The 25,469-nt window shown below is 40.6% G+C and overlaps 1 protein-coding gene across 4 annotated transcripts in view; it reads right to left on the reverse strand.

Annotated features, from left to right (window-relative positions):
* The window catches only part of GABRA3 (gamma-aminobutyric acid type A receptor subunit alpha3), a 289,983-nt gene that overhangs the window by 113,247 nt on the left and 151,267 nt on the right, over nt 1-25,469 (reverse strand). For all 4 annotated transcript variants that reach the window (XM_045383325.3, XM_005594853.5, XM_005594854.5 and 1 more), the window contains one exon: nt 3,463-3,530. In XM_045383325.3, coding sequence (XP_045239260.1) covers nt 3,463-3,465 — 3 coding nt within the window. In that variant the 5' untranslated portion in view covers nt 3,466-3,530. The remainder of the gene's footprint in view (nt 1-3,462; nt 3,531-25,469) is intronic.

Here is a 25,469-nt window from a genome sequence, read left to right on the forward strand (position 1 = left end):
AGATTTTAAAACGTTGGATGATCATATTTATTTTTTCTCTACACAGAGAAATTGACGGCATAAAATGACAAAGATTTTCATCCAGTCTGTGCCTCAGACTGCCAGTAAGGGAGAATTTGAAGTAGACATAGCTACTTTTTCCAGTACTAGAGAGGAAACAGGTATAATAATTTCAAGTCTACTGCCACCCAGGAAAGAGATCCCTGTGCTACTGTCCTTTTAATTAACAGGTTTTTTTTTCTTCATGGTGTTTGGATACTAGGATAACTGCATAATTTTCATAAGTAGTTGTCATATCAGAATGTATGTTATCTGAATCTGTTGTCTAGAATGATTACTATAATCCTTCTGACTTTCTCCTTAGAAACATCTACCAATGTTTAGCTTTCATCTTTGCTCAGTTCCCTGCTGTCATAGTTCCTTATTTTCATGAGTGGAGAAGCCACCAAACCTAGTAGCTGAAGCTTGGAGTCATCAATCATTGACTCACCAGTCTTAATAATCACCATTGTCTCCTGAGGAAAGCTATTTTCACTCTTTATCTGAAAGGCTTGCAACTAATGTTTAATATCATCTCAACAAACACATACAGAGGACCTCTGTCAGGTTCTGTGCTAAATACTGGAGAAACAGAGATGTCCCTGACATGTTTTCTGTCTTTGAAAATTTTTCAGCTAAGTGGAGGAACACAGTCATTATTTTTCCCTCAAATTTGATTTGTTCCATCTCATTTATTCTTGCACTTAATAAAAAGTTGGGAGTTTACCATGTACCAAACACTGAGTCAGACATTTATGGTATTAGTATGAACAAAACAGACATGGCTTATACCTTCATGGAGCTTTTGTCAAAAATGCTGAGAAGCTGTGTCTGTAAGGGCCAGTATTTGGCCAAGGAATGTAGTGGGTGTAAAATATTATGGGTGGTGGTATGTCAATGTTCAAAGTGGCAGCATAATTTCCCCCTTTATGAACAAAAGACTGCCTCTATTTCCTTAGGAAAGCATTTTGGGCCAAAACTCCCTCTTTTCCTGGAAATGAGCAAAGAATCCAGGCAGCCCATATTTTCATCAACTTTTCCAAGTAGTCTGTGGTCTCAGGGGAGCCTGCATTCTTGGTGAAACTAGTTGCCAAAGTCAGAAGACTGCCTAATGTTTTACCCAAATGCATCCCTGACCCTGGGATCAATTGAACAATCTACTTAGTAGTACAAAAAAAAAACATTTCTCAAAACACCCTAAATATGCTTTTTAGCCAGAGTGATTGTAGTTATTCTGCCTTGTGACAGGATGGACATGCAGCTAAAAATAATGTGAAATTCATTTGATCAAACTCTGCCCTCTGTATCAGGAAGGTGCCATTCTGTTGCTTCAGCTAAATAATGTAGAATAAGAACAAACAAGCAATTTAACATGAAATTTCAAGAGAGATAGACAGAAAGTTCCAATTTTTAGAAATGTCTCCAGAGCCTGGGCACACCCATACACACCTGCTATGGTGAGGAAGCAGCAGAGTGAGGAGCTGGCTGGAACAGGGACTGTGTGTGTCCTTCTCTGGTATGCCTGGGTTTAGGTATCTGTTTGCCTGTGTGTGTCTATAGAATTCCTAGAATCGTGTGTGGGCTGTGTACCCTATATGTATTTGTTATGTGTATGTATATTTGTCTGAATGTTATTTGTGGTTGTTGGTGCATGAATGAAAATGAGTGAGTGAGTGTATGTGTGTGTGAAGAGCCACTTCATTTATCTTTTTAATAAACATCCTAATTAATTCCCAACAATAGAAAAAGAGCTACATACACCTAGTGAGTATGGTTGTTTCCAATGGCCTGTGAGATCTCTGAATATAGAGCTTCCTAGGGCCCTTTAATGCACAGATGGGCTCCTAAGGAGTGCTTGTTGAATGATCAACCGGCAACAATTTTAACACATGCCTGGATTTTAACACATGCCTGTGGGAATTACTAGTCAACAAGTTGACAGAGGGTAAGGAAGACATACAGGCTTTCTTGCTATCCCTAAGAAAGAGCCATCTCCTCCATTCCTCATATCATACATACCCCTTAATGAGCTCTCCCTGTGTGTCAAATGCTGTTAAGTGCCAGGGAAGCCATGGAAACTTGGTACTTGCCCTAGAGGAGTTCAAAGGAAGTCTAATGTACCCTTCTCTTTATTCTACACTTGAAAGACAAGGTTCAGACCTCTCCTTTACCCATGCCTGGACTTCCAAACATTCACATACTGATTATTTCTTCTCCTGAGAACTAGCCAGCATTTCCAACTGACTCCTAGATCTTGCAGCTGATTGAAGAGTCATGTAAAATCAACAGGCCTAAATCAACTGTCAGGCTCCAGACTTTTCCCCTTTGTACTCCATCCTGCACAGATCACCAGATCAATCATTCCAAAACAACACATATATTTTTACTGTCCTAACAAAATCTACCCAATGGCTCTGCATTACCTATAAGAAAACCTCTACCACTTCCCTATACAACTGTTTGTGTTAGTCCAACAGGTGGAAAGAAGCTTTGTCCCCTGCCAAGTAGTAGTTCCACTGAAAATAGACATACAGAAAAAACTCTAAGTAGTGAACATGGGCATTTCATTATCTTCAAATATATTTTCCCTGATACTAGGATTTTTATTTGCAACACAAAGTCAGTCATTCAACAAAAACTTATTGAGCATCTAATAATGGCCAGGTATACAAAGCAGATAATAGCTTCTTTGTGTCTCTAAATCATAATTATTCAGTTGAATATTTGATACTCACTATATATTGATAGGTTATCTATTTGAGTGGGGCCTTCTGCTTCAACTCTCCACTGTATTCTTTGTTTTGAAGACAATGGATAATGGTGAGAAAAGGGGCCACCTTTTGCTAGCTCTGCTGTGCCCTGCCCTGTCCCTTTTTGAGTCTGCAGTGAAACTCTCTCCATGCCCAAATCTGTACAAAGAATAGTTTCCAGAAGTGATTTAGATTCTTTCTCCAAACTATTTGTATCATTTTGGCCAGTCCATGTCCCTAGTGGATGAAGCCCAGTTGCAAGGAACAGACTTCTTGAAAGTCTGTTTTACTAAGCTGCTTTACTGAGAATCCCCACCACAATTCTCTCCTAATATGACCTATCTGTACCAGTATGTGTGGTGCCAGCAGAGTGTGAAGGGAGAAGTCAGGGAAGGTTTAATTGAGGATAGGGAGCCAAACCAAGTTTTGAACGATGTGTCGTGGGAGAAAGATAAGGGCACCCCTGAAAGGGTTGTATATATTACATGTGAATAGGTGAGGAGAGCAGGGCAAAGATGGACTTGGCTAAATGTAGGGTGGCGAGGGTAGGAAATTCGTATGAGAAAAGACCACTCCTTAGAATATAGCTACAAGGCCCTGCCTTAGGAAAGCTCCAATTTATTTTCTTTGGTCTAGTGCATCCTCTTTTACATTTAACTTTGCAAGAACTTACCATGTCAGTGTCTGACACAGGGCCAAAACTGGTCACGTAGATGTCAGTCTTCACTTCAGTCACTGCATCTGTGTGAAAGAAAGTAGAAAAGCAGAGTGTCAGGAAAGGTTTTTGTCTTAGCTCAGAGAGAGTCCAGTGCAGTACTCTGAATGACAGCCAACTTACTCCTTCTGAGAAAGGAAAACCCCTCAAAAACTTCTCATCTGTGCTATCTCTTCACAGGGAACATGCTGGGTACAGATTCAAAGTCTATCCCTTTAGATATCATTGAAAATGACAGCAGAATACCAAAACAACAAAGTTTAGATAGGGCCCTTAGAGATCCCTGACATTCACAGGAGCTGAGCTCTCACTGGGCTTACCCTTACCTGTAGTAGGTTACAAATGTTGCAATATCCAACACTCTTCCACTTCTAGGAAGATAGGATGATTGTGCTTCCACTCCCCTGCCTTTTTAAAGTAGAGAGGGGCAATAGGAATGGTTCTGGCTGTGGGAGAAAGTAATATGTGTGTCTCATGGCTGGAACAATTAATGTCTAATGCAAGACCCTCCATGCCATGATGATCATAAAAACACACATTGATGTGGTGCTACAATAAAACTGAAAAAGTCTGGAATGATGAGCTAATATATGGAGGACCCACTGCCCTGGAGAGTTGCCTGGATCCACAATAGACTTTGCATGACTGAGAAATAATCTTTTGGGGGGTTAAGTGTCCCATATTTGGAGATAATTGATATCATTTGATACACTCTTTGCATTGACTTTCCTTCACTGTAACCATTTGTTTTACTTGTCAATCTTCCCACCTAACCCAAGAACTTCTGAAAGGTTTATTACTCAGATGGTGCTCATTAAACATCAAGTTTTGCATGAATGGATTAATCTCATCACACATCGCATATTTGCCAAATTGGAAATTAATACTGTCTTAGTCCATTCAGGCTGTTACAACAAAATACCTCAGACTGGGTAATTTATAAAGAACGTAAATTCATTGCTCACAGTTCTGGAGTCTGGGAAGTCTTCTATCAAGGCACCAGCAGATTCAGTGTCTGGTGAGGGTCCATTCCTCATAGATGGTGACTTCCATGTCCTCACATGATGGAAGGGGCTAGGGAGCTTGCTCAAGCTTCTTTTATAAGAGCACTAATACCAATCATGAGGGTGGAGCCCTCCTGACCTAATCACCTTCTAAAGGCCTCAACTCTTAGTACTATCACATAAATTGCAGCATACAGATTGTGGGGAGACAAAAACATCCAGAACAGCAGTTACCCAGAGAAGTGAAGTTTTTCCACTACTGAGTTTCTCTTTTCCTGCTTCTTTCAGCCCTATTTACCCCCACTGCAGCCCAGTTAGCCTACCCATTCCTGCATACCTCAAATGGAGCATGAGATAAGGCAGGCTATCCCAGCCTTGCAAAGCCCATTTCAGCCTACCAGACACCTCAAGATTACAGTAAACCAAACAAGTCTCACTCCAGCCCACCACAGCTGACCTGAATTGAGCACACTAGTAACACAGTTAACAGGAGTAAAGCCTACACAAGACTTGATGTATGTCTATAATAGAGCTGGCTACTGCAGTTTATGGTGCTATTTCTTTTCTTTCACAGAAAGGTAGGGAACACATCTACTCCATCTGTATCATATTAGCTGTACTCATCCAGACCTGAGTTTTGGCCCAAATGTATTTTAGCTCTCGTTGATTTCCCACTTTCCAGAACCATTCCTTAGGCTTAATATATTGTGCCCCTACTCAGGCATTTATGTGTTCAATATACTTAAGGCCAATACATTCATCCATAAACATTCCCATTTTGAGAAGAGACTATGAGTATCATTTAATAATAATCAACACTATAATCAATTCACCAAAAGACACAATTTACTCCCAAGTTTAATCAGAAAATAACATGTCTCTGAAACTAGAACTGTGTTTTAAATAGCTGGGGTCTCATCAAGAGCAGAGGATTCTTTGGAGCTATTTCTGTACTTGAAGGAGAAGAGACAAAACTTCAAAACCCAGAATATGCTCCCTTAAGGTTTCTCCCTTCAGACACATTTCCAGGCTCTTTGGCTAAAGAAGCAAAGGCCCTATACCTACTGTGTGACATAATGACCTCCAATTGTCCTATCCCCAAATACATAAAACAAAATACATTCATTAATGGAAGAAACCACCATTATATTTGAATCCAATATTTCAGGCAAAAACATTGCTGATACAGAATAACTTTCTACATCAATATGGTTGTAAAATTGTAAGATAGTCATGCAGACTTCCAACATCCTACAGATAAGAAGAGAGATAGTAGGGAAAGTCTATAAAATTTATAGGTGATATGGTTTGACTCTGTGTCCCCCTCCAAATCTCACCTTGAATTGTAATCCCCATAATTCCCATGTGTCAAGGCAGGACCAGGTGGTGGTAATTGAATCGTGAGGGCGGTTTTCCCCATGCTGTTCTCATGATAATGAGTGAATCTCATAATATTTGATGGTTTTATAAGTGTCTGGCATTTCCCCTGCTGGCACTCATTCTCTCTCCTGTCGCCCTGTGAAGAGGTGCCTTCCACCATGATTGTAAGTTTCTTGAGGTCTCCCAAGCCATGCAAAGCTGTGAGACAATTAAACCTATTTACTTTATAAATTACCCAGTCTCACATGAAAAAATGCTTGTCATCACTGGCCATCAGAGAAATGCAAATCAAAACCACAGTGAGATACCATCTCACACCAGTTAGAATGGCAATCATTAAAAAGTCAGGAAACAACAGGTGCTGGAGAGGATGTGGAGAAATAGGAACACTTTTACACTGTTGGTGGGATTGTAAACTAGTTCAACCATTGTGGAAAACAGTATGGCGATTCCTCAAGGATCTAGAACTAGAAATACCATATGACCCAGCCATCGCATTACTGGGTATATACCCAAAGGATTATAAATCATGCTGCTATAAAGACACATGCACACATATGTTTATTGTGGCACTATTCACAATAGCGAAGACTTGGAATCAACCCAAATGTCCATGAGTGACAGACTGGATGAAGAAAATGTGGCACATATACACCATGGAATACTATGCAGCCATGAAAAAGGATGAGTTTGTGTCCTTTGTAGGGACATGGGTGCAGCTGGAAACCATCATTCTCAGCAAACTTTCGCAAGAACAGAAAACCAAACACCGCATGTTCTCACTCATAGGTGGGAATTGAACAATGAGATCACTTGGACATGGGAAGGGGAACATCACACACCAGGACCTATTATGGGGAGGTGGGAGGGGGGAGGGATGGCATTGGGAGTTATAACTGATGTAAATGACGAGTTGATAGGTGCTGATGAGTTGATGGGTGCAGCACACCAACATGGCACATGTATACATATGTAACAAACCTGCACGTTGTGCACATGTACCCTAGAACTTAAAGTATAATAGGAAAAAAAGATTAAATCTTTGCTAAAAAAAAATTAAAAAAAAAAAAAACTACCCAGTCTCGGGTATTTCTTCATAGCAGTGTGAGAACAGACAAATACACTGGTTATGGTGGGACTCAAGAGTTATTGGATAGGATGGCTTGATGGCAATCTTAACTCTAAAGTGACCAAGGAAGGTCTTCTATCTATATTGCCTCCTCCAATCCTCTTCTAAGTACCTTTCTTCTATTTCTTTTTTCTCTTCCATCCTTCTTTCCTCTCCTCTTCATTCAACACCACTTCCTCTATTCCAATTTTCTTACCCGTCAGACTCTTTCCAAATGGGATAGAAATGGAGGAAGAAGGGATTTGGTGTTCAGTGTACCAGACCAGCTACCTACTAGACCAAACTTCCCAACATTATTTTCCTGCTGTTCCCCACACTGTTTCTTTCCTAACAATCAATGTTTGCCTTTTCAATGAAAGCGAACAGGTTAGAAATAAGAATGGCACCAGATTTGCATCAACCAGAAATCCTTCATGCAGTCAGGTGTGGAAAAGGGATTGTTACTGCATCCTGGTATCATAAGTGAGAGAGGGCTCTGAATTTATGTTACCATCCATAGGCCTCTACTCCAAGCCCAGGCAAAAGCAGGGATATTTGACATGACTCCAGTGTTCTACATGGGGACCACTAGGCCTTGATGTCTAGCCCCATTTTCTGGCTAAGAAATCGAGTTGTCTTGGGGCAAGGCACCTGACAACACATGGAGAAGAACCCTGATGAAATATGATATAGTAGTTAAAATCATGACTAAGTTTGGATTTAGGCTCCGCCACTGCTCTTTGTGTGCCTTTGTACCTGTTTCTTCTGGAAAACTGAGATAATGATACTTCAGAATTGCTCTGAGAATTTAAGGAGATAGTATTTAGACCAGTAGTTAGAACAGATTCAGCGTTTAGTACATGTTAGCTAATGCTGCTGCTTAATACTATTTCTGAGACTAGATCACATGAGCCACCCATAAGGCCAAACGGGTAGAACTCACACAGATGTCTAAGGTCTTGGGTCCTAGACACTGAAGACAGTATCCACTCACCACTTCAGCTCCTCTATGTGAAGGAATGACTAGGAGTTTCCCATTTCATTTGATTAAGTGTAAAGGCCAGTGAATTAAACTGAAACTCATGAGGGCCACAATATACAGAGTCTAGCCTCTGTTGACAGAATTCTTAATAGAGACAAATATGACATATTAATTAATGGAAGATAAGAAGGAATTTTTCTTCTCTTTTTATAGAACTGTTTACAGTTGCTGCTTGGCTCTTTCTTTGTTTGCTTCAGGGATTTAATTTCCTTCCAATGTTATCTTCTGAAACAAAAGGTAAATACAATTATTTTTTCCTTTTGCAAATTTACTGCAGTATTGGAAGTGCTTGGATGATCCTTAAGTGGTCTGCACATATATGCATAATGTACACATATATATGATCACACACACCCTTAAACCTCAGTAGGACTCCCATTGGTAGGGAACTCATTTGCCAGATCCTATAGTACTTCTGCTTGCTGCTAATCTGAAATAATAAATAAAGATGAGCCGATCAGCAAGTGATCACTGTATTTATGTTGAGTATATTGCTCATAATATGTTTTCCATTTCTAGCTGCTCCACCCCAGCACAAACATGCACATTTATCTTAGTGCTACCCTTTGGACCCACACAACAAAGTCTGCCTTCTGTTCCTTTTAAGATTTTTTTTTTAATTTTTTTAAAATTTATTTATTATTATTATACTTTAAGTTGTAGGGTACATGTGCATAACGTGCAGGTTTGTTACATATGTATACTTGTGCCATGTTGCTGTGCTGCACCCATCAACTCGTCATTTACATCAGGTATAACTCCCAATGCAATCCCTCCCCCCTCCCCCCTCCCCATGATAGGCCCCAGTGTGTGATGCTCCCCTTCCTGAGTCCGAGTGATCTCATTGTTCAGTTCCCACCTATGAGTGAGAACATGCGGTGTTTGGTTTTCTGTTCTTGTGATAGTTTGCTAAGAATGATGGATTCCAGCTGCATCCAAGTCCCTACAAAGGACTCAAACTCATCCTTTTTTATGGCTGCATAGTATTCCATGGTGTATATGTGCCACATTTTCTTAATCCAGTCTGTCACTGATGGACATTTGGGTTGATTCCAAGTCTTTGCTATTGTGAATAGTGCTGCAATAAACATACATGTGCATGTGTCTTTAGAGCAGCATAATTTATAATCCTTTGGGTATATACCCAGTAATGGGATGGCTGGGTCATATGGTACATCTAGTTCTAGATCCTTGAGGAATCGCCATACTGTTTTCCATAATGGTTGAACTAGTTTACAATCCCACCAACAGTGTAAAAGTGTTCCTATTTCTCCACATCCTCTCCAGCACCTGTTGTTTCCTGACTTTTTAATGATTGCCATTCTAACTGGTGTGAGATGGTATCTCATTGTGGTTTTGATTTGCATTTCTCTGATGGCCAGTGATGATGAGCATTTTTTCATGTGTCTGTTGGCTGTATGAATGTCTTCTTTTGAGAAATGTCTGTTCATATCCTTTGCCCACTTTTTGATGGGGTTGTTTGTTTTTTTCTTGTAAATTTGTTTGAGTTCTTTGTAGGTTCTGGATATTAGCCCTTTGTCAGATGAGTAGATTGCAAAAATTTTCTCCCATTCTGTAGGTTGCCTGTTCACTCTGATGGTAGTTTCTTTTGCTGTGCAGAAGCTCTTTAGTTTAATGAGATCCCATTTGTCAATTTTGGCTTTTGCTGCCGTTGCTTTTGGTGTTTTAGACATGAAGTCTTTGCCCATGCCTATGTCCTGAATGGTACTACTTAAGAGCTTCAGAGATTTAAAGAAAATGATCCTTGTTCCCCTGTATGCTCTTCTTGTTTCTCTCCATACTAAATGTCCCAAATTATATTGATTATGTCTCCCTTCTCTTCTTTTTGGCTCACCTTGTATTTTTTCTTTCTTTCTTTTTAAATTATACTTTAAGTTCCAGGATACATGTGCACAATGTGCAGGTTTGTTCCATAGGCACACATGTGCCATGTTGGTTTGCTGCACAAATTAACTCGTCATTTACATTAGGTATTTCTCCTAATGCTATCCCTTCCCCTGCCCCCACCCCATGCCAGGCCCTGTGTCCAAGTGTTCTCATTGTTCAATTCCCACCTATGAGTGAGAACATGCGGTGTTTGGTTTTCTGCCCTTGTGATAGTTTGCCAAGAATGATAGTTTCCGGCTGCATCCATATTCCCGTGAAGAACATGAACTCATCCTTTTTTATGGTTGCATCGTATTCCATGGTGTATATACACCACATTTTCTCAATCCAGTCCTTCATTGGTGGACATCTGGGTAGGTTCCAAGTCTTTGTTATTGTGAATAGTGCCACAATAAACATATGTGTGCATGTTTCTTTATAATAACATGATTTATAATCCTTTGGGTATATACCCAGTAATGGGATCGCTAGGTCAAATGGTATATCCAGTCCTAGATCCTTGAGGAATCCCACACTGTCTTTCACAATGATTGAACTAGTTTACACTCCCATCAACAATGTAAAAGCATTCCTATTTCTCCACATCCTCTCCAGTATCTGTTCTTTCCTTTTTAATGATCACCATTCTAACTGGTGTGAGATGGTATCTCATTGTGGTTTTGATTTGCATTTCTCTGATGACCAGTGATGATGAGCATTTTTTTCATGTGTCTGTTGGCTGTATAAATGTCTTCTTTTGTGAAGTGTATGTTCATATCCTTTGCCCACTTTTTGATGGGGTTGTTTGTGTTTTTCTTGTAAATTTGTTTAAGTTCTTTGTAGATTCTGGATATCAGCCCTTTGTCAGATGGGTAGATTGCAAAAATTTTCTCCCATTCTGTAGGTTGCCTGTTCACTCTGATGGTAGTTTATTTTGCTGTGCAGAAGCTCTTTAGTTAAATTAGATCCCATTTTTCTATTTTGCCATTGCTTTTGGTGTTTTAGTCATGAAGTCCTTGTCCATGCCTATGTCCTGAATGGTATTGCCTAGGTTTTCTTCTAGGGTTTTTACGATTTTAGGTCTAACATTTAAGTCTTTAATCAATCTTGAATTAGTTTTTGTATAAGGGGTAAGGAAGGGATCCAATTTCAGCTTTCTACATATCACTAGCCAGTTTTCCCAGAACCATTTATTAAATAGGGAATTCTCTCCCCATTACTTGTTTTTGTCAGGTTTGTCAAAGATCAGATGGTTTCTGATGTGTGGTGTTATTTCTAAGGCCTCTGCTCTGTTCCATGGTCTACATATCTGTTTTGGTACCAGTACCATGCTGTTTTGGTTACTGTAGCCTTGTAGTATAGTTTCAAGTCAGGGAGTATGATGTCTCCAGCTTTTTTCTTTTGGCTTAGGATTGTCTTGGCAATGCAGGCTCTTTTTTGGTTCCATATGAACTGCAAAGTAGTTTTTTCCAATTCTGTGAAGAAAGTCATTGGTAGCTTGATGGGGATGGCATTGAATCTATAAATTACCTTGGGCAGTATGGCCATTTTCACGATATTGATTCTTTCTATCCATGAGCATGGAACGTTCTTCCATTTGTTTGTGTCCTCTTTTATTTCTTTGAGCAATGGTTTGTAATTCTCCTTGAAGAGGTCCTTCACATCCCTTGTAAGTTGGATTCCTAGGTATTTTATTCTCTTCAAAGCAATTGTGAATGGGAGTTCACTCATGATTTGACTCTCTGTTTGTCTGTTATTGGTGTATAAGAATGCTATTGGTGTATAAGAATGCTTGTGATTTTTGCACATTGATTTTGTATCCTGAGACTTTGCTGAAGTTGCTTATCAGCTTAAGGAGATTTGGGGCTGAGACAATGGGATTTTCTAAATATACAATGATGTCATCTGCAATCAGGGACAATTTGGCTTCCTCTTTTTCTAACTGGATACCCTTTATTTCTTTCTCTTGCCTGACTGCCCTGGCCAGAATTTTCAACACTATGTTGAACAGGAGTGGTGGCAGAGGGCATCCCTGTCTTGTGCCAGTTTTCAAAGGGAATAATTCCAGTTTTTGCCCATTCAGTATGATATTTGCTGTGGGTTTGTCATAAATAGCTCTTATTGTTTTGAGATACATTTCATCAATACCTAGTGTATTTAGTTTTCAGCATGAAGGGCTGTTGAATTTTGTCAAAGGCCTTTTCTGCATCTATTGAGATAATCATGTGGTTTTTGTCATTCGTTCTGTTTATGTGATGGATTATGTTTATTGATTTGTGTATGTTGAACGAGCCTTGCATCCCAGGAATGAAGCTGACTTGATCATGGTGGGTAAGCTTTTTGATGTACTGCTGGGTTCGGTTTGCCAGTATTTTATGGAGGACTTTCGCATTAATGTTCATCAGGGATATTGGCCTAAAATTCTCTTTTTTTCTTGTGTCTCTGCCAGGCTTTGATATCAAGATGATGCTGCCTTCATAAAATGAATTAGGAAGGATTCCCTCTTTTTCTATTGATTGTAATAGTTTCAAAAGGAATGGTACCAGCTCCTCTTTGTACCTCCGGTAGAATTTGGCTCTGAATCCATCTGGTCCTGGACTTCTTTTTTCGGTTGGTAGGCTATTAATTATTGCCTCAATTTCAGAGCCTGTTATTGGTCTATTCAGAGATTCAACTTCTTCCTGGTTTAGTTTTGGGAGGGTGTATGTGTCCAGGAATGTATCCATTTCTTCTAGATTTTCTAGTTTATTTGCGTAGAGGTGCTTATAGTATTCTTTGATGGTAGTTTGTATTTCTGTGGGATCAGTGGTGATATCCCCTTTATCATTTTTTATTGCATCTATTTGATTCTTCTCTCTTTTCTTCTTTATTAGCCTTGCTAGTGGTCTATCAATTTTGTTGATCTTTTCAGAAAACCAGTCACTGGATTCATTGATTTTTTGGAGGGTTTTTTTGTGTCTCTATCTCCTTCAGTTCTGCTCTGATCTTAGTTATTTCTTGCCTTCTGCCAGCTTTTGAATATGTTTGTTCTTGCTTCTCTAGTTCTTTTAATTTGATGTTAGGGTGTTGATTTTAGATCTTTCCTGCTTTCTCTTATGGGCATTTAGTGCTATAAGTTTCCCTCTGCACACTGCTTTAAATATGTCCCCGTCTCTACTAAAAAAATACAAAAAATGAGCCGGGCGCGGTGGCGGGCGCCTGTAGTTCCAGCTACTCGGGAGGCTGAGGCAGGAGAATGGCGTGAACCCAGGAGGTGGAGCTTGCAGTGAGCCAGGATCGCGCCACTGCACTCCAGCTTGGGCGACAGAGCGAGACTCCGTCTCAAAAAAAAAAAAAAAAAAAAAAAATGTGTCCCAGAGATTTTGTTACATTGTATCTTTGTTCTCATTGGTTTCAAAGAACATCTTTATTTCTGCCTTCATTTCTTTATGTACCCGGTAGTCATTCAGGAGCAGGTTGTTCAGGTTCTATGTAGCTGTGTGGTTTTGAGTGAGTTTCTTAATCCTGAGTTCTAATTTGATTGCACTGTGGTCTGAGAGACAGTTTCTTGTGATTTCTGTTCTTTTACATGTGCTGAAGAGTGCTTTACTTCCAACTATGTGGTCCATCTTGGCATAAGTGCAATGTGGTGCTGAAAAGAATGTACATTCTGTCGATGTGGGGTGGATATTTCTGTGGATGTCTATTAGATCTGCTTGGTGCAGAGCTGAGTTCAAGTCCTGGATATCCTTTTTAACCTTCTGTCTCGTTGATCTGTCTGATGTTGACAGTGGGGCGTTAAAGTCTCCCATTATTATTGTGTGGGAGTCTAAGTCTCTTTGTAGGTTTCTAAGGAGAATCTGGGTGCTCCTGTATTAGGTGCATATATATTTAGGATAGTTAGCTCTTCTTGTTGAATTGATCCCTTTACCATTACGTAATGGCCCTCTTTGTCTTTTTTGATCTTTGTTGATTTAAAGTCTGTTTTATCAGAGACTAGGATTGCAACCCCTGCTTTTTTGTGTGTGTTTTCTATTTGGTTGGTAGATCTTTCTCCATCCCTTTATTTTGAGTCTATGTGTGTCTCTGCATGTGAGATAGGTCTCCTGAATACAGCACACTGATGGGTTTTGACTCTTTCTCCAATTTGCCAGTCTGTGTCTTTTAATTGGGGCATTTAGCCCATTTACAGTTAAAGATAATATTGTTTGTGTGAATTTGATCCTGTCATTATGATGTTAGCTGGTTATTTTGCCCATTAGTTGATTAGCAGTTTCTTCCTAGCTTTGATGGTCTTTACAATTTGGCATGTTTTTGCAGTGGCTGGTACCAGTTGTTCCTTTCCATGTTTATTGCTTCCTTCAGGAGCTCTTGTAAGGCAGGCCTGGTGGTGAAAAAAATCTCTCAGCATTTGCCTCTCTGTAAAGGATTTTATTTCTCCTTGACTTATGAAGATTAGATATGTAATTCTGGGTTGGAAATTCTTTTCTTTAAGAATGTTGAATATTGGCCCCCACTCTCTTCTGGCTTGTAGAGTTTCTGCCAAGAGATCCATGTTAGTCTGATATGCTTCCCTTTGTGGGTAACCCGACCTTTCTCTCTGTCTGCCCTTTACATTTTTTCCTTCATTTCAACCTTGGTGATTCTGGCCACTATGTGTCTTGGGGTTGCTATTCTCGAGGAGTATCTTCGTGGTGTTCTCTATATTTCCTGAATTTGAATGTTGGCCTGCCTTGCTAGGTTGAGGAAGTTCTCCTGGATAATATACTGAAGAGTGTTTTCCAAGTTGATTCCATTCTCCCCATCACTTTCAGGTACACTAATCAAACAGAGATTTGGTCTTTTCACTAGACCCATATTTCTTGGAGGCTTTGTTTGCTTCCTTTTACTCTTTTTTTTCTGTAAACTTCTCTTCTCGCTTTATTTCATTAATTTGATCTTCAATCACTGATACCCTTTCTTCCACTTGCTCAAATTGGCTACTGAAGTGTGTGCATATGTCACATAGTTCTCGTGCCATGGTTTTCAGCTCCATCAGGTCATTTAAGGTCTTCTCTACACTATTCATTCTAGTTAGCCATTTGTCTAATCTTTTTTTTTTCCAAGATTTTTAACTTCCTTGCGATGGGTTCAAACATCCTCCTTTAGGTTGGAGAAGTTTGTTATTACCGACCTTCTGAAGCCTACTTCCATCAACTCGTCAAAGTCATTCTCCATCCAGCTTTGTTCCACTGCTAGCGAGGAGCTGTGATCCTTTGCAGAAGAGGCTTTCTGGTTTTTCGAATTTTCAGCTTTTCTGCTCTAGTTTCTCCCCATCTTTGTGGTTTTATCTACCTTTGGTCTTTGATGTTGGTGACCTATGGATGGGGTTTTGGGGTGGATGTCCTTTTTGTTGATGTTGATGCTATTCCTTTCTGTTTGTTAGTTTTCCTTCTAACAGTCAGGTCTCTCAGCAGCAGGTCTGTTGGAGTTTGCTGGACGTTCACTCCAGACCCTGTTTGCCTGGATATCACCAGTGGAGGCTACAGAACAGCAAATATTGCAAAACAGCAAATATTGCTGCCTGATCCTTCCTCTGAAAGCTTCATCCCAGAGGGGCACCCACCTGTACAAGGTGTCAGTCAGCCCCTATTGGGAGGTGTCTCCTAGTAAGGCTACACAGGGGTCAGGGACCCACTTGAGGAGGCAGTCTGTCTGTTCTCTGAGCTCAAACACCATGCTGGGAGAACCACTCCTCTCTTCAGGGCTGTCAGACAGGGACGTTTAAGTCTGCAGAAGTTTCTGCTGCCTTTTGTTCAGCTATGCCTTGCGCCTAGAGGTGGAGACTACAGAGGCAGCTGATCTTGCTGAGCTGCGGTGGGCTCATCCAGTTCAAGCTTCCTCAGCTGCTTTGTTTACCTACTCAAGCCTCACAAATGGCAATGCCCCTCCCCATTCCAGGCTGCTGCCTCACAGGTCAATCTCAGACTGCTGTGCTAGCAGTGAGCAAGGCTCTGTGGGCATGGGGTCCATCGAGCCAGCCATTGGATATAATCTCCTGGTGTGCAGTTTGCTAAGACCACTGGAAAAATGCAGTATTTGGGTGGAAGTGTCCCGTTTTTCTGGGTACCATCTGTCACGGCTTCCCTTGGCTAGGAAAGGGAAATCCCCTGATCCCTTGCACTTCCGCAGTGAGGCAATGCCCTGCCCTGCTTCTGCTTGCCCTCCGTGGGCTGCACCCACTGTCCAACCAGTCCCAATGAGATGAACCAGTTACCTCAGTTTGAAATGCAGAAATCACCCATCTTCTGAGTCAATCACGCTGGGAGCTGCAGACTGGAGCTGCTCCTATTTGGCCACCTTGGAATTGGAAAAATGTCTCCCTTCTTTTGACATGGCTTTGAGCACCCTCACTGAACCCTATTAATTTTTTTCCTCTGGCTCAGGTCCAATTTGTTAACTGACCCTCTGAAATACATTTTATGGTGAGAGTTTGTCACAATTCTATTAGACATATGAGATAAATGATATGAACAAAACTCAATTACACCTTTTCATCTCATTATGGGTCATGATAGACTCTTCAGTTTCTCACAATGCCATTCTAAGGATAGTGAGGTTTTGAGGATTTGGGCTTTGGCCAAGAGAACAAAGTCATGATTTTCCTGTTTTCTCACCTCCGGATCACTGGAAATTTTGTTGAATAGGTGCTCATTATTGCATACACTTTTCATCTTGAAGAGGGACTGGGCACCTGTAAATGAGCTCCCATGTGACTAGCTATCTGAGGTGGCTAGCTTCATAGATTTAAGGAGTGAACAACAGTGACTTATGTACAAGCTCTTGTAGATCTAAGATCTAGAGTGCTTTGTTCTCATGTTAATGACCTTTCCATTTGTCAGTGGAAATATTTGGAGACTAAGATACTATAAGTACTCATTAATTTCCCCTTCCCCTTGCAGTAGCATTAATCACAGATAAACACTCTGGAAGAATCATAAACAGATTGCTTAGGGAAGCAGAAATTACAAAAGATTGTATCAGAAGTCCTGCGCTCCAATCTAGGCTCTGCAATTGACTCACGCCCACTTTTGCAGGCTGTTTGGGCAAACCTGACACCTTTCGACATTTGGTAGGCTTGGGGTTTAGCATTTTGCTTGCATATGCTATTTCCTCTAGTGTCTAGTACCTGGAATGTGAAGCAAAACATTGATAGTTAGCTGCTTTTCCTTTTCTTTCTTTCTTTCTTTCTTTCTTTCTTTCTTTCTTTCTTTCTTTCTTTCTTTCTTTCTTTTTTTTTTTTTTGAGACAGAGTTTCACACAGTTGCCCAGGCTGGAATGCAGTGGCATGATCTCAGGTCACTGCAACCTCCACTTCCTGGGCACAAACCATTCTCCTTCCTCAGCCTCCCAAGTAGCTGGGATTACAGGCACCCACTACCACACCCAGCTATTTTTGTATTTTTAGTAGATAAGGGATTTCACCATGTTGGCCAGGCTGGTATTGAACTCCTGACCTCAAGTGATCCTCCTGCCTTGACTTCCCAAAGTGCTGGGATTACAGGTGTGAGACACCACGCCCAGCCAGCCAGCTGCTTTTCTGTTGAGGACTTTAGTGTAGGACTGTACACAACATATGCTGATAAAATAACACCAGAAAGAACTACTAAAACATTTAAGAGACCACAATTGCCACCAACTTTACCACTGTGGGTTCTTGTTAACTCCACTATTGTTTTACTAGAATCTAGACTCTGACAAAGGTACGATTGAACAAAGTTCACTGCCTGTTTCCCAAAATTCTCAGGTATTTCATTCTTAATGAAGTCTCAAAATTAACATTTCAGTCCCAGGTCACATATAGTTGTTGGACAGTAGACACCATTCAGAGGACTCTACTCCATTCACTGGCCCAACAAAAGCATTGATTCTTGTGCCATCACTATCAGCATTCCACCTTCTTCATCTTTATCCCATTCCTCAATTTGACATTTAATATTGAAATCGTAAAGCACCAAAACATATTTCAATTGTCAATTCAAATGATTTCATTTTTCTTTCACTCGTTCTAGATTTTCCCTTCCTCCAACCTCTCCTTTTGCTTTTTCCCTACACTTATTATTGGTTACTTATACTGATACTTACCCACAATGTAATTGGAAAAGCACTGCATCTGACTTTAAAAGATCTCAGTATAAGCTCTAGCAGTGCCACTGACAAGCTCTATGACCTTGAATAAGACTTTTAACTCTCTGAGCTTCAGTTTATTTCTCTAGAACATGAAGAGTTTCAGCACAGAGATATCTAAGGTCCATTTCAAAAAATATTCTATAATATGAGGAAAAGGGTAGATATAGCCAACCTCATAGAAAGAAATATCAGTAACAAGTGTGGAAGAAATAAAATATTCGAGAGCAGACTCTTCACCAGTTCATTGCCCCTCGCTGGAAGTAAAGTTCACTCCCAAGAGCTAGTAGGATTTCCTTGGAGCACCATTTTTAAAATTATTATTATAATACTTTAAGTTCTAGGGTACATGTGCACAATGTGCAGGTTTGTTACATATGTATACATGTGCCATGTTGGTGTGCTGCACCCATTAACTTGTCATTTACATTAGGTATATCTCCTAATGCTATCCCTCCCCCTCCCCTCTCCCCACAACAGGCCCTGGTGTGTGATGTTCCCCTTCCTGTGTCCAAGTGTTCTCATTGTTCAATTCCCGCCTATGAGTGAGAACATGTGGTGTTTGGTTTTTTGTCTATGCAATAGTTTGCTGAGAATGATGGTTTCTAGATTCATCCATGTCCCTACAAAGGACATGAACTCATCCTTTTTTATGGCTGCATAGTATTCCATGGTGTATATGTGCCACGTTTTCTTAATCCAGTCTATCACTGATGGACATTTCGGTTGGTTCCAAGTCTTTGTTATTGTGAATAGTGCCCCAATAAACATATGTGTGCATGTGTTTTTATAGTAGCATGATTTATAATCCTTTGGGTATATCCCCAGTAAAGGAATGGCTGGGTCAAATGGTATTTCTAGTTCTAGATCCCTGAGGAATCGCCACACTGTCTTCCACAATGGTTGAACTAGTTTACAGTCCCACCAACAGTCTAAAAATTTTCTCCACATCCTCTCCAGCACATGTTGTTTCTGGACTTTTTAGTGATCTCCACTCTAACTGGTGTGAGATGGTATCTCATTGTGGTTTTGATTTGCATTTCTCTGATGGCCAGTGACGATGAGCATTTTTTCATGTGTCTGTTGGCTGCATAAATGTCTTCTTTTCAGAAGTGTCTGTTCATATCCTTTGCCCACTTTTTGATGGGGTTTTTTCTTGTAAATTTGTTTGAGTTCTTTGTAGATTCTGGATATTAGCCCTTTGTCAGATGAGTAGTTTGCAAAAATTTTTTCCCATTCTGTAGGTTGCCTGTTCACTCTGATGGTAGTTTCTTTTGCTGTGCAGAAGCTCTTTAGTTTAATTAGATCCCATTTGTCAATTTTGGCTTTTGTTGCCATTGCTTTTGGTGTTTTAAACATGAAGTCCTTGCCCATACCTATGTCCTGAATGGTATTGCCTAGGTTTTCTTCTAGGGTTTTTATGGTTTTTTGTCTAATATTTAAGTCTTTAATCCATCTCGAATTAATGTTTGCATAAGGTGTAAGGAAGGGATCCAGTTTCAGCTTTCTACATGTGGCTAGCTAGTTTTCCTAGAACCATTTACTAAATAGGGAATCATTTCTCCATTTCTTGTTTTTTTTGGGTTTGTGAAAGATCAGATAGTTGCAGATGTGTGGTATTATTTCTGAGGGCTCTGTTCTGTTCCATTGGTCTATATCTCTGTTTTGGTACCAGTATCATGCTGTTTTGATTACTGTAGCCTTTAGTATAGTTTGAAGTCAGGTAGCGTCATGACTCCAGCTTTATTCTTTTGGCTTAGGATTGACTTGGCAACGTGGGCTCTTTTTTGGTTTCATATGAACTTTAAAGTAGTTTTTTCCAATTCTGTGAAGTAAGTAATTGGCAGCTTGATGGGGATGGCATTGAATCTATAAATTACCTTGGCCAGTATGGCCATTTTCACGATATTGATTCTTCCTATCCATGAGCATGGAATGTTCTTCCATTTGTTTGTGTCCTCTTTTATTTTGTTGAGCAGTGGTTTGTAGTTCTCCTTGAAGAGGTCCTTCACATCCCTTGTAAGTTGGATTCCTAGGTATTCTCTTCGAAGCAATTTGAAGGGTGCTTTGTGTCTCTATCTCCTTCAGTTCTGCTCTGATCTTAGTTATTTCTTGCCTTCTGCTAGCTTTTGAATGTGTTTGCTCCTACTTTTCTAGTTCTTTTAAATGTGATGTCAATTTTAGATCTTTCCTGCTTTCTCTTGTGGGCATTTAGTGCTATAAATTTCCCTCTACACACTGCTTTAAATGTGTCCCAGAGATTCTGGTATATTGTGTCTTTGTTTTCCTTGGTTTCAAAGAACATCTTTATTTCTGCCTTCATTTCAATATTTACCCAGTAGTCATTCAGGAGCAGGTTGTTCAGTTTGCATGTAGTTGAGCGATTTTGAGTGAGTTTCTTAATCCTGGGTTCTAGTTTGATTGCACTGTGGTCTAAGAGATACTGTGTTATAATTTCTGTTCTTTTACATTTGCTGAGAAGTGCTTTACTTGAAAGCCATTTCTGACTTGTCTCACAGAGGTCCTTGGGGAGGGCTGCCAGAGAAACTGGGAAAATACCACAGGGAGAAGGAAACCTCCAGCTAAACTTTGTAACAATTCCATCCAAACGTGAAGTTTCCTGGCCAGAACTCAGGGGAGGGCATGGATCTGGTGTGCAGATTCCACAGGTGAGGAGGCGTGAAAGCCCTGCTTGCTTTCTCAGCTGAGAGGCTGGTAGCCTGGGACAAGTTCTCAGCCTTGCTCACCCACTGTCTGGAAACAAACTCGGTGCCATTTGTGGGAGCATGGTAGGAGTGAGACTGGCCTGTTGGGTTGCATGGGAGCTGGGTGAGGCCTTAACTGCCAGCTCCCCCCTACTTCTGTAACAACCTGCATGATACAGCAGAGGAAGCCATAATCTTCCTGGAACCATAACTCCATTGACCTGGGGACCATCCCCCTATCCCCCACAGCAGCCACCACAAGCACCACCCAAGGAAAGTCTGAGCTGAGACACACCTAACCCTGCCCCCAGCTGATGGTCCTTCTCTTCCCACCGTGGTAGCTGAAGACAAAGGTCATATTCTCTTGGGAGTTCTAGCCCCCACGCCCCCCCCCACCCACCACATGATCCTCCCCTATACTACCATAACTGATGCTCTCTTGAAAGCAACACCTCCTGGCAAGAGACCAACCAGCACAAAATTAGTGCGTTGAACAACTACAACTAAGGGTCCTCACAGAGTCCATTTCACTCCCCCGCCACCTCCACTGGAGCAGGTGTAGGCATCCATGACTGAGAGACCTGAAGACAGTTCACATCACAGGACCTAGAGAAGTGCAAACTGTACTGAAAAGTCTCAGCAATACAATTGAAAAAGCAGAAGAAAGAATTTCAGAGCTCAAAAACAAGGTTTTTGAAATAACCCAATCCAACAAAGACAAAGAAAAAAGAATTAAAACAAATGAACAAAGACTCGAAGAAGTTTGGGATTATGTTAAACAAACAAACCTAAGAATAATTGGCATTCCTGAGGAAGAAACGAAATTTAAAATTTGGAAAGCATTTTTGGGGGAATAATCGAGGAAAACTTCCCCAGCCTTGCTAGAGATCTAGACATCCAAATCCAAGAAACTTAAAGAACTCCTTGGAAATTCATCACAAAAAGACCATCACCTAGGCACATAGTCATCAGGTTATCTAAAGTCAAGTAAGGCAAAGGAAAGAATCTTAAGAACTGCGAGGCAAAAGCACCAGGTAACCTATAAAGGAAAACCTATCAAATTAAGAGCAGATTTCTAAGCAGAAACCCTACAAGCTAGAAAGGATTGGGGCCCTCGCTTCAGCCTCCTTAAACAAAACAATTATCAGCCAAGAATTTTGTATCCAGTGAAACTAAGCTTCATAAGTGAAGGAAAGATACAGTCTCTTTCAGACAAACAAATGCTGAGATAATTCACCATTACCAAGCCAGCACTACAAGAACTGCTAAAAAGAGTTCTGAATCTTGAAACAAATCCCAGAAACATGTCAAAACAGAACCTCTTTAAAGCATGAGTCTCACAGGACCTATAAAACAAAAACACAATTTAAAAACCAGGTATTCAGGCAACAAATAGCACAATGCAATTTGAAATAGTAGCTCACATATCAACACTAATGTTGAATGTAAATGGCCTGCATGCTCCACTTAAAAGATACAGAATTGAAATGGATAAGAATTCACCAACCAAGTATCTGCTGCCCTCGGGAGACTCACCTAACAAATAAGGAGTTTGCAAATTGACACTAAAAGCGAGCAGGAGTAGCTATTCTTATATCAGACAAAACAAATTTTAAAACAACAGCAGTTAAAAAAGTCAATGAGGGACATTATATAATGATAAAAGGCCTTGTCCAAGAGTAAAATATTACAAACCTAAATATATATGCACCTAACACTGGAGCTCCCAAATTTATAAAACGATTACTACTAGACCTAAGAAATGAGATAGATAGTAACACAATAATAGTGGGGGACTTCAATACTCCACTGACAGCACTAGACGGGTCATCAAGACGAAGTCAACAAAAAAAAACAATGGATTTAAACTGTACCCAAGAAAAAAAATGGACTTAACAGATATTTACAAAACATTCCACTCAACAAAACAGAATATATATTCTATTTATCAGCACATGAAATTTTCTCCAAGATAGACCGTATGATAGGACATAAAACAAGTCTTGATAAATTTAAGAAAATTGAAATTATGTACGTTATGCACATGTACCCTAGAACTTAAAGTATAATAATAATAAAAAAATAAATAAATAAATAAATAAAATAAAATAAAAAGAAAATTGAAATTATATCAAGTACTCTCTCAGATCACAGTGGAATAAAATTGGAAATCAACTCCAAAAGGAACCTTCAAAACCATACAAATACATGGAAACTGAATAACCTGTTCATCAATAATCATTGGGTCAACAATGAAATCAAGATGGAAATGAAAGAATTTGAACTGAACGATAATAGTGACACAGCCTATCAAAACCTCTGGGATACAGCAAAAGCAGTGCTAAGAGGAAAGTTCATAGCCTTAAATGCCTACATCAAAAAGTCTGAAAGAGCATAAATAGACAACCTAAGGTCACATCTCAAGGAACTAGAGAAATAACGAATAAAACCTAAACCCAGCAGAAGAAAAGAAATAACCAAGATTAGAGCAGAGTATGAAATTGAAACAAAAAAGAAACAATAAAAAGATAAATGAAATAAAAAGCTTGTTCTTTGAAAAGATAAACAAAATAGACAGATCATTAGCAAGACTAACCAAGAAAAGAAGAGAGAAGATACAAATAAGATCAATTAGAAATGAAATTGGAGGGGGGGACGGAGCATGATGGCTGAATGGGAACAGCGCCAGTCTCCAACTCCCAGTGCCAGTGACACAGAAGACAGGTGATTTCTGCATTTTCAACTGAGGTACTGGGTTTATCTCACTGGGGAGTGCCTGACAATCGGTGCTGGAGAGCTGAAGCAGGGCAAGGCATCACCTCACCTGGGAAGCTCAAGGGGGAAGGGAATCCCTTTTCCTAGCCTGGGGAACTGAGACACACAACACCTGGAAAATCGGGTAACTCCTACCCCAATACTGCGCTCTACCAAGGATCTTAGCAAACAGGCACACCAGGAGACTATATCCCACACCTGGCTGGGAGGGTCCCACGCCCACGGAGCCTCCCTCATTGCTAGCACAGCAGTCTGCGATCTCGCAGCAAGGCAGCAGCGAGGCTGGGGGAGGCGCACCCGCCATTGCTGAGGCTTAAGTAGATAAACAAAGTGGCTGGGAAGCTCGAACTGGGTGGAGCTCACAGCAGGTCAAGGAGTCCTGCCTGTCTCTGTAGACTCCACCTCTGGGGACAGGGCACAGCTAAACAACAACAACAACAACAAAAAGCAGCTGTAACCTCTGCAGAGGCAAACGACTCTGTCTGACAGCTTTGAAGTGAGCAGTGGATCTCCCAACATGGAGGTTGAGATCTGAGAATGGACAGACTACCTGCTCAAGTGGGTCCCTGACCCCTGAGTAGCCTAACTGGGAGACATCCCCTCCTAGGGGCAGACTGACACCCCACACCTCACACGGTGGAGTACACCCCTGAGAGGAAGCTTCCATAGCAAGAATCAGACAGGTACACTCGCTGTTCAGAAATATTCTATCTTCTGCAGCCTCTGCTGCTGATACCCAGGCAAACAGGGTCTGGAGTGGACCTCAAGCAATCTCCAACAGACCTACAGCTGAGGGTTCTGACTGTTAGAAGGAAAACTATCAAACAGGAAGGACACCCACACCAAAACCCCATCAGTACGTCACCATCATCAAAGACCAGAGGCAGATAAAACCACAAAGATGGGGAAAAAGCAGGGCAGAAAAGCTGGAAATTCAAAAAATAAGAGTGCATCACCCCCTGCAAAGGAACGCAGCTCATCGCCAGCAACAGATCAAAGCTGGACGGAGAATGACTTTGACGAGATGAGAGAAGAAGGCTTCAGTCCATCAAACTTCTCAGAGCTAAAGGAGGAATTACATACCCAGTGCAAAGAAACTAAAAATCTTGAAAAAAAAAGTGGAGGAATTGATAACTAGAATAATTAATGCAGAGAAGGCCATAAACGAATGGACAGAGATGAAAACCATGACACGAGAAATACGTGACAAATGCACAAGCTTCAGTAACCGACTCGATCAACTGGAAGAAAGAGTATCAGCGATTGAGGATCAAATGAATGAAATGAAGCGAGAAGAGAAACCTAAAGAAAAAAGAAGAAAGAGAAATGAACAAAGCCTGCAAGAAGTATGGGATTATGTAAAAAGACCAAATCTACGTCTGATTGGGGTGCCTGAAAGTGAGGGGGAAAATGGAACCAAGTTGGAAAACACTCTTCAGGATATCATCCAGGAGAACTTCCCCAACCTAGTAGGGCAGGCCAACATTCAAATTCAGGAAATACAGAGAATGCCACAAAGATACTCCTCAAGAAGAGCAACTCCAAGACACATAATTGCCAGATTCACCAAAGTTGAAATGAAGGAAAAAATCTTAAGGGCAGCCAGAGAGAAAGGTCGGGTTACCCACAAAGGGAAGCCCATCAGACTAACAGCAGATCTCTCAGCAGAAACTCTACAAGCCAGAAGAGAGTGAGGGCCAATATTCAACATTCTTAAAGAAAAGAATTTTAAACCCAGAATTTCATATCCAGCCAAACTAAGTTTCATAAGTGAAGGAGAAATAAAATCCTTTACAGATAAGCAAAGGCTTAGAGATTTTGTCACCACCAGGCCTGCCTTACAAGAGACCCTGAAGGAAGCACTAAACATGGAAAGGAACAACCGGTACCAGCCATTGCAAAAACATGCCAAAATGTAA

The sequence above is a fragment of the Macaca fascicularis genome, chromosome X, assembly GCF_037993035.2.
Source record: "Macaca fascicularis isolate 582-1 chromosome X, T2T-MFA8v1.1".
NCBI classification, from domain to species: domain Eukaryota; kingdom Metazoa; phylum Chordata; class Mammalia; order Primates; family Cercopithecidae; genus Macaca; species Macaca fascicularis.